Source organism: Trichomycterus rosablanca, chromosome 23 (genome assembly GCF_030014385.1).
Source record: "Trichomycterus rosablanca isolate fTriRos1 chromosome 23, fTriRos1.hap1, whole genome shotgun sequence".
In the NCBI taxonomy this organism is placed as follows: Eukaryota; Metazoa; Chordata; class Actinopteri; order Siluriformes; family Trichomycteridae; genus Trichomycterus; species Trichomycterus rosablanca.
In genome coordinates, this window is record NC_086010.1 from 18,565,904 (window position 1) to 18,579,040 (window position 13,137).

At 46.9% G+C, this 13,137-nt stretch overlaps 2 protein-coding genes across 2 annotated transcripts in view; both read left to right on the forward strand.

The window, feature by feature from the left end:
* armc3 (armadillo repeat containing 3) overlaps positions 1–13,137 on the forward strand; it is a 378,416-nt gene that overhangs the window by 137,783 nt on the left and 227,496 nt on the right. The gene's annotated exons all lie outside the window — the stretch shown is intronic.
* Positions 1–13,137, forward strand: part of cntnap2a (contactin associated protein 2a) — a 107,283-nt gene that overhangs the window by 76,127 nt on the left and 18,019 nt on the right. The window contains exons 14-16 of the mRNA XM_062985253.1: positions 9,062–9,218; positions 9,344–9,471; positions 12,765–12,935. Coding sequence (XP_062841323.1) covers positions 9,062–9,218; positions 9,344–9,471; positions 12,765–12,935 — 456 coding nt within the window. The remainder of the gene's footprint in view (positions 1–9,061; positions 9,219–9,343; positions 9,472–12,764; positions 12,936–13,137) is intronic.

Genomic DNA, 13,137 nt, shown 5'->3' on the forward strand with positions numbered 1-13,137 from the left:
AGTGTAAGCGAGAAGGTTTCATCGTCTCTGTAAGTACTCGGGCGCCGACATCAAAGTTTACAGAAGGACTTCGGGCGTCACTTTAATTAAATGCTTTTATAGGAATCTTGTTGATCTCTGGAGCTCCGGCGTATAAAAGCGCGCGGACGTAACGAACACGGAGCATCAGCGCGCCGGCGAAGGTCGAACATCTTTTCTTCATCATCTGATCCGACACTCCAGCACTTTGATTTTTTCTTGATGCTAAACATTTTGTGAGCTCGTGTGTCTGAATCTACAGAAGAGTCTGAGAAGTGTTCACATCCTGCCCTCGTCTTCTCTTTTTCTCTCGCTCGATTAATAGAAGCGAGTGTTTAGCCGCGCTAATCTCTGACAGTAGCGGCGTCAGAGCGTGGAGAGGATCAGACAGCGGGGCGAGCGCCAGGCGTTTATTTAACTCCACGTCTGCTATTGAAGAGGCTCCGAGTCTCGGTGTGAATAGAAGTTTAGTGAACCGTCGTCGAGAAGGTCCTTCACTTCGTCTGCTTAAAGAACGTCTCGCTATTTAACGTTTAGCGTCTCAGATCTCTCACGGTATCTTCAGAACATCACGGTTTGTTTACTGCAGAAAGTTTTTTATTTATTTATTTTATCACCAGAGCTGTGTGTGTACGTTCCGAAAGATCGTAATTAATATTATTTAATTAGCTACTAATCGGTTCAGTCCTGCTACATCTCCTGTACGGCGTAAAGAATCAACGCCGGCCTTGATTCTCTGACTCCTTGATTCTTTGATTCCTTGATTTCTTGATTATTTGATTCCCTGATTCCTTGATTTTTTTTATTGATTCCCTGATTTTTTTGATTCCTTGAAGTTTTGATTCTTTGATTTCTGAATTCCTTTATTTTTTTATTCCTTAATTCTTTGATTCCTTTATTACTTGATTTTTTAATTCCTTGGTTTCTTTATTTCTTGATTATTTGATTCCTTGATTCTTTGATTCATTGATACTTTGATGCCTTGATTCTTTAATTTCTGGATTCCTTGATTCCTTAATTCTTTGATTCTTGGATTCCTTAATTCTTTGATTCCTTAATTCTTTGATTCCTTAATTCTTTGATTCCCTGATATTTTGATTCTTTGATTCCTTGATTTTTTTTGATTCCTTGATTCTTTGGTAGCTTAATTCTTTGATTCCTTGATTCTAAGTAGTGCACTAGCAGTAGTATTGATACACACTATGAGCAATTGAGGATTAAGGGCCTTGCTTAGGGGCCCATCAGTGGCAACTTGCCGGTGATGGGGCTTAAACCAGGGACCTTGTGACTCCTAGTCCAGTATGTTAAGACAGCGCAGTTGCGACTGCTGTCTGGTCAAGGCACCTGCACTAGGTGTGGGGCGCCGTCGCCCCCCTCAGTCAGCGTGAAGGCGGTACAAGCAATGGAAAGAAGGCCGTGCATAAATATCCCTAAACAAAAGAGCAGCTCTGAGTCCGGCGAGCTTCTGTTCCGTTGTTCTTCGTCTCGGGTTCGTGGGGCGTGAAGAGGAAATCTTTTCCTCTGTGCTGGATGATGCCGCTCAGAACCGCGAGCTGATTCGTTCCTCCGGCTTAACGGTGCAGAAACAGTCAGATCTGGTTTGAGTGTGAATGAGACGAGGCCGGCGGACGCTCGGTATAGAACCTGATGACGAGGAGCCTGAAATCGGCCGGGCGTCTCGGTTTGATGCTCGTGTTCACCCGTCACTAATCCCCGTGTTTCTGACGTGTGCTGAAGTCACGTATGAGCGAGTCCTGGCACCGTGAGGAACACGCCGCTGTGTTTTCTCTGTGTGTTCGGTGCCGTTCTGTCTCTTTGGTTTCACACGGACCCACCGGCGCCACCTACTTTCTCTCATTCATCACCGCCCGTCTGCTCCTTTATATGAGCCAACGCGCTGTACCAGCCAAACACGGGCACCGGCACTGGCACCGGAACACCCACCCGGGATAAAGAAATCACAGAAACGCTGGAGACATGCAGCAGCTGGGCTTTCTGATACGACCCAACACCTGTCCGGGGGGGTGGGGTGGGGGGGCAAAACAGTTTAATCCTGCTCACGCCTCCTGTACAGGGTAAAGAATCGACACCCTGATTCCTCGACTCTTTGATTCCTCGATTCTTTGATTCCCTGATTGTTTGAAGGCTTAATTCTGTGATTCCTTGATTATCTGATTCCTTGATTCTTTGATGGCTTAAATCCTTGATTCTTTCATTCACTGATTCCTTAATTCATTGATTCTTTCATTCATTGATTCCTTAATTCATTGATTCCTTCATTTTTTGATTCCTTGATTTCTTGATTCTTTGATGCAGTGATACTTTGATTATTTGGTTCCCTGTTTCCTTGATTGTTTGATTTGTTGATTTGTTGATTCCTTGATTATGTCATTCTTTGATTCCTGGATTTTTTGATTCCTTGATTCTTTCATTGTTTGATTCTTTGATTTATTGATTCTTTAATTCCTTCATTCTTTAATTCCTTGATTATTTCATTCTTTGATTCCTGGACTAGCTGTTCTCTAACCGCGGTTTGTTTCGGTCGTACGTCTGCGTCGTCTCCCTGAGCAGCTTGGCAGCAGGTTGTTGGTTTACGTCCCGCTTGTCAGCTTTATAAAACATCATGACTGTCCCGTACATTCCGCTCCGGTGGTGTCCGGGTTCAATTGTTCCTCAGCGGCGCCTCTTTTTCATCTAAATGTCTCTTTATTTTTGCTCTCCTGGATGTTTAGAGGCAGAAAACAGCCCCTGTGTGCCAGAACGGCATATTTAGGTGTATCGAGGTGTTCCTCTTTATGTGGCGCGTTTGTTTTGTTGGTTTATGGGGTCAGTAAACGCTTTGATTGCGTCGTTGTTCTTCTCGACCTTCATGCTCGGTAGCGTTTCATCTCAATTTCTCAATTCCAGGAGGGAAGTGGAACAAATCGAGTAGAAGGAGGATTTTCTGGGTTTTCTGGGGTTTTTTGTCGTGTCTCTCTGTAGTTGGTAAAAACTGACAAATAATGTGTATAAGGTTCTTGCTAGTAATGTACGCTGCTGTCAGCGTCGCTGTTCCGCTGTTCCTTGATTCCTTGATTCCTTGATTCTTTGATTCTTTGATTTCTTGATTCTTTGATTCCTTGATTTATTGATTGCTAAATTCCATAAATCTTTAATTTCTTAATTCATTGAATCCTGGATTCTTTAAATCATTTAAATTATTAAAATCCTGATTCCATGATTCCTTGATTCTTTGATTAATTGATTCCTGGATTTTTTAATTCCTTATTTTTTTATTCCCTGATTTAATGATTATTTGATTGCTTGATTCTTAGATTTCTTGATTCATTGATTCTTTGATTCATGGATTTCTGGATTTGTTGATTGCTTGATTCATTGATTCTTTCATTTCTTACTTATTTGATTCCCTGATTCTTTGATTCTTAGATTCCTGTATTCTTTAAATCCTGATTCCTGGATTCTTTGATTCCCTGATTCCTTAATTTCCTGATTTTTTAATTTTTGGATTCCTTGATTCTTTGGTTCGGTTAGTCACCGTTTATTGTCGGTCTGTCGAACAGAATAAAGCTGGTGGAAAACAGTCGGTTCTGATCCATCGTTCTTCACACGTCGGTTCTGATTTACGGCTGTTCCAGCGAATGCCTGCGACCCGCTTAGAGGCGCCGATGTTCCGCCGTTAAACTGTCAGGAACCGGCGGCGGAACAGCAGCGGTGAAGGTTAACACCTCCCACGTGGAGAATTCAGGTGGTTTTTTTATTGTTTGGTGGGTAGCACTGTCACCATACAGCAAGTAGGTTTTGGGTTCGATTCCCAGACGGAGAGGTCCGGGTCCTTTCTGTGTGGTGTATGAAACAGTGGTCAAACAGACAGTGAACAAGTGAATGAGTGAATGTAAGAATTTTTCTGTTGTTTATTGTTGTATAAAGGAAATCATAGGCTTCTTTAAACAACAACAGTTTAGGGAAGGCCCTTCCTATGTAAAGACATATGGGAAAGCTCGGTTTAAAGAAACTCCAGCGGCTTCGGGATGAATCGGAACATCATCAGCAACCAGCCAGCCGTACAAATGCCGTCATCTTCGGACTGAGCGGGCACAAATTCCCACAGACGTACTTCTAAGTCTTGTTAGAAGCCTCGTCAGGAGCGGCTGTCGTTCTGTAAAGGCTGAGAAGGTCACACAGAGGTCGCACTGATTTATTACCGTGTGTTTTTAAAACGCTCAGGCGTCCGAATACTTTTGACTCACGTTCCGGATGATTACGGTTTCTCGTTAGCCGGCAGTACCGCGGAACCTTTATTATTATGTTTGTTTATTTTTCCAGCGTGAAGCGGCACCGGCGAGGCACGGATAGAGACGTGAGGCGGCGCGGGAACCCGCCGAGTTAATGAAACGAGTTTGGGCGCGATCCAAGGTTGAATTAGCGGTAAGGTGGTAAGGCTAGCTCTGCGTGAGCGGTGAGGGATGAAAGAGAAACCCGTCCCCCGGCTCCGCCCGGCGCAAGAGCTGAACCTCCGGTGTGAGCGCCGCCGCTCTGACGGAACAGATTGGAAGCTAAATGAGAGTTTCAGACGGCGGCGTGTGATTAGCCGGGCGCACCTGTTGGTGCTGCGCCGCGCCACGGCGGGTATTCGGGAATTTGGGTCTCTGGGACTTTCTTTGATTAGAAGAATAAACAACAAACAGCGTGAGGAACTCCATTACTGACTGTTTAAACGGCGTCATTTTTATTTCAGCTGCTCCCGTATGTATTTAGGACGCAGGTGTAAGAGCAGGACGTCATATCCAATTCCCCAATCGTATTTCACTTCCTGCTGCAGACCTCCACTCCTGACCGAGGAGAGCCGTGACTAACACACGCCCCCTCCGACACGTCTGTAGCACCAACCGCTTCTTTTCACCTGCATCAGACGGGTTCATACGGAGATCCGTATTGTGCACGGAGAGTCACGCACCGATCAAGAATCCTCCTCAGACAATCTAATCAAGCGACAGAAAGACAGACAGACAGACAGACAGACAGACAGACAGGAAAGAAGAAGGGAAGGAAGGAATGAAAGAAAGACAGACAGAAAGACAAAGAAAGACAGACAGGAAGGAAGGAAAAACAGACAGAAAGAAATAAAGACAGACAGAAAGACAGACAGACAGACACAGACAGTAAGAAAGAAAGACAGACAGAAAGAAAGGAAGGAAAGAAAGACAGACAGAAAGAAAGAAAGACAAACAGATAGGAAGGAAAGAAAGACAGACAGACAGAAAGACAGACAGAAAGAAAGACAGACAGAAAGGAAGGAAAGACAGACAGAAAGACAGACAGACAGACACAGACCGTAAGAAAGAAAGACAGACAGAAAGAAAAAAGAGAGACAGACAGACAGAAAAAAAACAGAAAGATAGACGGACAAAAAGAATGACACAGACAGAAAGACAGACAGACAGACAGCACCGGCAGGGTTCACACGGAGATCCGTATAGCGCATGAAGAGTCACCTGTACTGCTATGATAGAGATCAGTGAGTGGCGTTATATAAAATGCTATACGTTCGCTAAGAGAGCTAACGCAGGCCGAGCAGACGCAGGTTCGATGGTTGCGCCGGTGTAAACACGCTAGCCTGTCTGTTTCCGCCGATGATTAGCGCCTCGCCGGCTCCATTGTGTCGCGTTCTGAAAGAGCGTTCTGTTCCTCTGATGGAGGCGGCGCATGAAAGGGTTTAGCCGCTCGTAGCGGCGCAGCGGCGCTCTTATCCTGTCATCTCTGAATTAAAGCTGCTGAAAATGGATCTTTGTAGCGGCGCGTGCGGTGTTTATACGTATTAGCGCCGGCGGGGTTCGACGCTCTCCTGCTCTTACAATGAGGCGCGGCTCTTTAAACTAGCATTGTTTGAGGTGTGTTTGAAAATCCTTTGATCTGGCCGAGTGCTCGGGTGTCAGGAGGGGTCAGGTTTGGTTCCCCTCATCGTCACTGCTACACTGACCCCTGCTGGTCTGGTGGAGAAACACACGGAGAGCAGCAGCACTTTCTGGGACGTCTGGCGCCACCTAGTGGAAAGAAGCAACAGACGCTAACAGCTGAAATAAATCAGTCATCAATCAGCCAACAGTTTAGGGAAGGCCCGTCCCCCTGTGCACAAAACAAGCTCTATAAAGACGTGAATCTAAGAGACATGAAGCTCGCTCGACTAAGGACGGTGTCACCAGTGTTCCATTCATTCTGTTTTACCACCGCTTCATCCTGGTCAGGGTTGCAGTGGGTCTGAATCATGGGTGAAAGGCAGGATTTCGTTCTCTCTCTCCTCTCCTTTCTCATCTCTCCTCTCTCTCATCTCTCCTCTCTCATCCCTCCTCTCTCCTTACTCATCTTTCCTCTATCCTCTTCTCTTTCATCTCTTTTCTCTCCTCTCTTCTCTCTCCTCTCATCTCTGCTCTCTCATATCTTCTCTTCCTTCTCATCTTTCCTTTCTCATCTTCTTTCTTTTCTCTCTTCTCTTATCTTCTCTCTCCTCTCACATCTCTCCATTTTCCTCTCTCATCTCTCCTCTCTCATCTCTTCTCTCTCCTCTCTTCTCTCTCCTCTCATCTCTGCTCTCTCATATCTTCTCTTCCCTCTCATCTTTCCTTTCTCATCTGCTTTCTTTTCTCTCTTCTCTCTTCTCTTATCTTCTCTCTCCTCTCACATCTCTCCATTTTCCTCTCTCATCTCTCCTCTCTCATCTCTTCTCTCTCATCTCTTCTCTCTCCTCTCATCTCTGCTCTCTCATATCTTCTCTTCCCTCTCATCTTTCCTTTCTCATCTGCTTTCTTTTCTCTCTTCTCTTCTCTTCTCTTCTCTCTCCTCTCACATCTCTCAATTTTCCTCTCTCATGTCTCATCTCTTTTTTTTTCTTTCCTTTCACATCCCTTATCTCTCCTCTTTCATCTTTCCTTTCTCTACTCTCCTCTCTCTTCTCTCCTCTCTCGTGTAGAAGTGAGACGGCTCTAATCCCCGCCCGTTCCATTCTCTGTCGGCGTGACCCCGGGTGAGAGGTGGCAGGATTATTTACTGAAGCGAGAGCTGAAGGTCGGTGTGTTTTCTCCCGCTCTGTTCCTGAAGGATGAGAGAGCCATCACTCACCGCTCTCTCTTTAATGCACTGAAATATTGTGAAGGTTTTTCACTTCCTCCACAAAACAGCGTCTCACCACAAGGTCGTTCCATGTAGCTGCTCCGTATGATGGGTTTCGCCTCCGTAATTCTCCCATAATCCCCTGCGGGATGGAAATAGCGCCAGTAATGGAATGTACACGCGTCCAATCTGAAAACGAAATAGGGGGACGGTGGTGGTATAGGGTGTTTTTATATTCTTATGAGAGTACAGTAATAATCACGAGGGAAGAAAAGAGAGTAAACAAGCAGGACAGACAGACAGACGGACAGACAGAAAAAAACAGACAGAAAAAACAGACAGACAGAAAAAAAAGACAGACAGAAAAAAAGACAGACAGACAGACAGAAAAAACAGACAGACAGAAAAAACAGACAGACAGAAAAAAACAGACAGACAGAAACAAACATACATACAGAGAAAGAAATACAGACAGTTTGTTTATTTACTGGGGCGTCAGGATACTTTTGGTCTGTGTGTGTGTGTGTGTGTGTAGTGAGTGTGTGTGTAGTGTGTGTGTGTGTGTGTATAGTGTGTGTGGTGTGTGTGTGTGTGTGTTTGTAGTGAGTGTGTGTGTGTAGTGTGTGTGTGTGTATAGTGTGTGTGGTGTGTGTGTGTGTGTGTTTGTAGTGAGTGTGTGTGTGTAGTGTGTGTGTGTGTGTGTATAGTGTGTGTATGTGTGTGTGTGTGTGTGGTGTGTGTGTAGTGAGTGTGTGTGTAGTGTGTGTGTGTGTGTATAGTGTGTGTGTGGTGTGTGTGTGTGTGTGTGTGTAGTGTAGTGTGTGTGTGTGTGTGGTGTGTGTGTGTGTGTGTAGTGTAGTGTGTGTGTAGTGTGTGTGTGTGTGTGTGTGATATAAACTGAAGGTTAGACTAGCGAGCCGCGGTGATTACGGAGCGGTTTATAAAACTCTGGACAGCGGATCCGACACGTGGAGCCGACGGCTGAGCAGGTGTTCATTAACTTCCTGTCATTTTCCCGCTGAGGCGTCTGACATTTCCTGTCCGCGGCAGGAAGACGCGGCGCGGTGACGAGTACGATTCAGCGCTAATTATAATTATCATAATTAATTGTCATTCTGAAAATACCGAGCTGACGGGATGAGGAGCAATTTACTTCAGTCAGGAGATCAGCCTCAGGTTCTCCTCAGGTTCATCTCACGTTCATTTCAGGTTCATCTCACGTTCATCTCACCTTCACCTCAGGTTCTCCTCAACTTCATCCCACGTTCACCTCGTATTCTTTTCACGTTCTTCTCACGTTCTCCTCACCTCACGTTCTTCTCACGATGAACTCACATTCTCCTTGCGTTTACCTCATATTTACCTCGCGTTTGCCTCAGTTTACCTCCTCACGTTAACCTCACGTTCTCCTCGCGTTCCCCTCACCTTCATCCCGCGTTCATCTCACGTTCACCTCACCTGCATCTCAGGTTCTCCTCGCGTTCACCTTGCGTTCTTCTCACGGTCACCTCACGTTAAACTTTGGTTCTCCTCACGCTTACCTCACGTTCATCTTGCGTTTTCCCGTTCTCCTCACATTCACCTAACGTTCACCTCACGTACATCTCTCGTTCTCTTCACATTAACCTCACGTTCACCTCGCATTCTCCTCACTTTCACCTTGCAATCCTCTTGCATTCTTCTCACGTTTATATTGTGTTCTCCTCACGTTCATCTTGCGTTTTCTTGCTCTCCTTATGTTCTCCTCACATTCACCTAACATTCATCTCACGTTCACCTTGTGTTCACCCCACGTTCTCACGTTCACCTTGTGTTCTCCTCGCATGCACCTCACGTTCACCTCAGGTTTTTGTCATGTGAATTTAGGGACGAGCTCATGAGTGTCTCTGGGTTTTTTTGTACACGCGTGTGATTGTTATATGTTTCCTGTGTGTTTCAGACGGGACCCCGTACACGTGGTGGGTCGGCCGAGGGAACGAGAAGCATTTCTACTGGGGCGGTTCTGCACCGGGGATCCAGAAATGTTCCTGCGGCATCGAGCGCAACTGCGTCGACCCCAAACACCAGTGCAACTGCGACGCTGATCACAAACAATGGTGAGTGCCGATTCTGTCCGGAGCAGGCACTAGGGGGCGCCCAGCCGGCCGGTAGCAGAGCTGCAGAGCTGAGATTCGAACACGTCGATGATTTTTACTGATCCGTTACTTTCCCTTCCTGACAGGAGAGAAGATTCCGGACTTCTGGTGTATAAGGAGCACTTACCTGTGAGCCAGGTGGCCGTGGGGGACACGAACCGACCCGGATCGGAGGCCAAACTCACCGTGGGACCCCTGCACTGTCACGGAGATCGTGAGTTCCTCTCTCTCTTAAACGCTGGCGCGGCGCCTGATCGTCCCGTTCTCGCTTCGGCACGCAGCGACGTTTTTCAAGCCTCGTTATTCGTGTTAATTGCGGCGGCTCCGTGGCTCGTGTCAGCCGCGCTCGATTGCCGTCACCTGTCGGAGAAGGACGGCGGGCGCAGACTTTTTACCCACCTGTGACTCGATGCTAATAGGGCGCGGCGTTCGACGACATGCTGGGTAATCAGTCTTCATCAAATCTGTCGTTAGATGATTTTATTTTGCACACCTGGGTTTGCAGAGCGGCGGGGCGGAGGAGGCGAGGGGTCCGGCGGGGATGGCGTGAATGATCCCGCCGTTTACCAGGTGGGCGTCGTGGTCGCTGAGTATTCACGCGGTTATTTATTTATGGAGATTGTGTAGACGAACGCCGTAATCCAGGGGGGTCCAAACTTCTCTTCTTGGAGGCCTGATGGAGTAAAAATACACAAACACGGGGCCACAGAGTCTGGGAATCGAACCCAGGACCTTCTTGCTGTGAGGCGACAGTGCTACCCACCGAGTGCTACCCACCGAGTGTCTCAGTGAGTGTGTGTGTCTCAGTGAGTGTGTGTGTGTGTGTATGTTAGTGTGTGTGTGTGTCTCAGTGAGTTTGTGTGTGTATGTGAGTGAGTGTGTTAGTGTGTGTGTGAGTGTGTGAGTGTGTTAGTGTGTGTGTGAGTGCGTGTGTGTGTGTGTGTTTGTGTGTGTCTGAGTAAGTGTTTGTGTGTTAGTGTGTGTGAGTCCGTGAGTGTGTCTCAGTGAGTGTCTCAGTGAGTGTGTGTGTATGTGTATGTGAGTGAGTGTGTTAGTGTGTGTGTGTGTGTGTGTGTGTGTGAGAGTGAGTGTGTGTGTGTGTCATCTTTGAGTACGAATCTCAGCTCTGTTATCGGTTGACTCGGCACCCCCTAGTGGTGCCTGCAGCGAACAACATCGTCCACTAGTCTGCTGGGTGGGAAAAGACGTGACTACAAAGTAGGCGGGGTCACGGACTCTCCGCTACACGTTTCCTAGCACTCCATAGCGTTATTAGCAAATCCGCTGGAGTGTCCGATGTTCCTCTGCCGCGGCGCTCCGTGTTAATGACGTTTCCTCCGGTCATTAGCGCCCGTGCCAGCTGGTTCATTAGCGGCGGCGGCGGCGCTGAAACGAGCCGCGCTCGGTGAACACGCTTCATTTGGAGGTGATTAATGGGAGTCGGACACCTGCTTTTGTTCCCGTGTAACGGCGCCAGGATTCCATCTCGGAAACGGAGTTGTCAGGAACGTCGGGGCCGTAAAGAGGAAAATCCTGACGCTGATGCGGGTGTAGAATAAATCCTGGAGGCGTGATTTGGCATCGTGTGGGCGGATGATGAAGCACGGCAGCGTTGCAGACGTAAAAAATAATTACAATTCATAATTCATGATGCTTTTTACCATAATTAGGGTTTTTATTGGATGTTTAGTGTCATTTCTACTCTCTACACTACATTACCAAAAGTATTTGGACACCTGATTTAAAACAAAACGGTATTAAAACCGAGAGAAGCTTCTCATAAGACTTTGAAGTACATCTGTGGGAACACTGCAATTTCCCTTTAGGGATCAATAAAGTAATTAATCAATCAATCAAAACGCATGAATTAATTAATAAAGGTGAATCCAACTCCCTCTGGGAATCAAACCCAGGACCTTCTAGCTGTGAGGCGACAGTGATACTCACCGAAATCATGTAAAAACTACGTAAAATAGTAAAATGTGTGTGTGTGTGTGTGTGTGTGTGAATGTGTTTGTGAGTGTGTGTGTGTTAGTGTGTTTGTGTATGTGAGTGTGTGAGTGTGTGAATGTGTGTGTGTATGTGTGTCTGTGTGTGTCAGTGAGTGTGTGTGTATGTGAGTGTGTGTGTGTGAATGTGTTTGTGTATGAGTGTGTGTGTATGTGTGTGTGTGTGTATGTGAGTGTGTTTGTGTGTGTGTGTGTGTCAGTGAGTGTGTGTGTATGTGAGTGTGTGTGTGTGTGTGTGTGAATGTGTTTGTGTATGAGTGTGTGTGTATGTGAGTGTGTGTGAGTGTGTGTGTGTGTGTGTATGTGAGTGTGTTTGTGTGTGTGTGTGTCAGTGAGTGTGTGTGTATGTGAGTGTGTGTGTGAATGTGTTTGTGTATGAGTGTGTGTGTGTGTGAGTGTGTGTGTGTGTGTGTGTGTGTCAGCTCTGCTATCAGTCGACTCACTAGGTGGCGAATTCATTAATAAAGGCTTAACATGGTTCAACAGCGACACCTGCTGGCTAGTCGAGGTGCAGCATGAGTAGATAAAGATTACAGTAAGAGCAGGCTGGTCCTCTGTCTGGACTCACAGACGGTCAGTGTTCTAGCCCTCGACCCTCCCTGACCAGCAGTAATCAATCAATCAATCAATCAATCAATCAATCAATACAAACACATGAATTCAATAATAAGCTTAGCATGGTTCAACAGCGACACCTGCTGTCTTTTTGAGGCAACAGCAGTCCTTTTGAGTAGATAAAGATTACAGTAACATCAGGCTGGTCCTCTATACTTATTAAATCCGCCTGTCCGGATCCTCAGACGGTCAGTGTTCAGCCTTCAACCCTCCCTGACCAGCAGGGGTCGTGGCGCACCCCTCGGAGGCCGCCGGAGGTCCCAAGGTCGCACAGACGATACATAAAACGTATAAAATAAGGTGACACATGTTTGGCCTTCAGACGGAGTCAGAAATGGAAGACGAGGCTATAAAACAGTTAATGTTGTATTTTATTACCTCTTAGTTACTTCCCGCTGACCTTTGCGGTGATGAACTGCGGACGGCGGCGAGGAAACGGAGGAATGTGCCAGAGTTAGACCGTGGGATGATGTTTGACCTTTCGCTTGATGTGGAAGGAGACGGGAACGTTGACCGGTCGTTAGCGAGTCGCAGAGACCCGAAAATGAACAAGCGCTCACAATGGAGCAGCTTTATTATTATTATATTCATCAGAGCAGCGTCGCCCTCGTCTTTACTTTTATACCTCGTGTTTCCGCTCCGGATCTTAAAGGTCACCGCGTCCAGCTGAAATGACCAAGTACTGACCACTGCTCTGGGTTCCGTTCCAAGGTAAAGATCAGGGGTGTGTGTTCCCTAAACCTCCTGAATCCTGGTTATTAGGACTAACGTGGACCAAAATCCCGACTGGTGCCTTTAGCAGCGCCACACACGAGTTCCAGACAGAATGACGTGAGTTTGTTTGGGTTTAATAACGTTCTGATTTTCTGTGTGTATTTCTCAGGCAGCTACTGGAACGCGGCGTCCTTCACCACGCCGTCGTCCTACCTGCACTTCTCCACGTTCCAGGGAGAGACGAGCGCCGATATCTCCTTCTACTTCAAAACCTCGGCGCCGTACGGCGTGTTCCTGGAGAACCTGGGCAACACAGATTTCATCCGACTCGAGCTCAAGTGTAAGTTCTTCTGTTTAACCACGCCGGGTTCGAATCCCCTAACAGAATGGGTGTGTTAAACTAACACATTTTTAAAAGCTCGTCTTAGGGGCGCCCCCTAGGGGGCACGATCGGCAGTGCAGGTAGTGCGAGAGACAAAATCTGCCACTAGTCTGCTGGGTGGGGTCTTCGATGCTGTATAAGTAGCTTGGTTAGTAGCCCG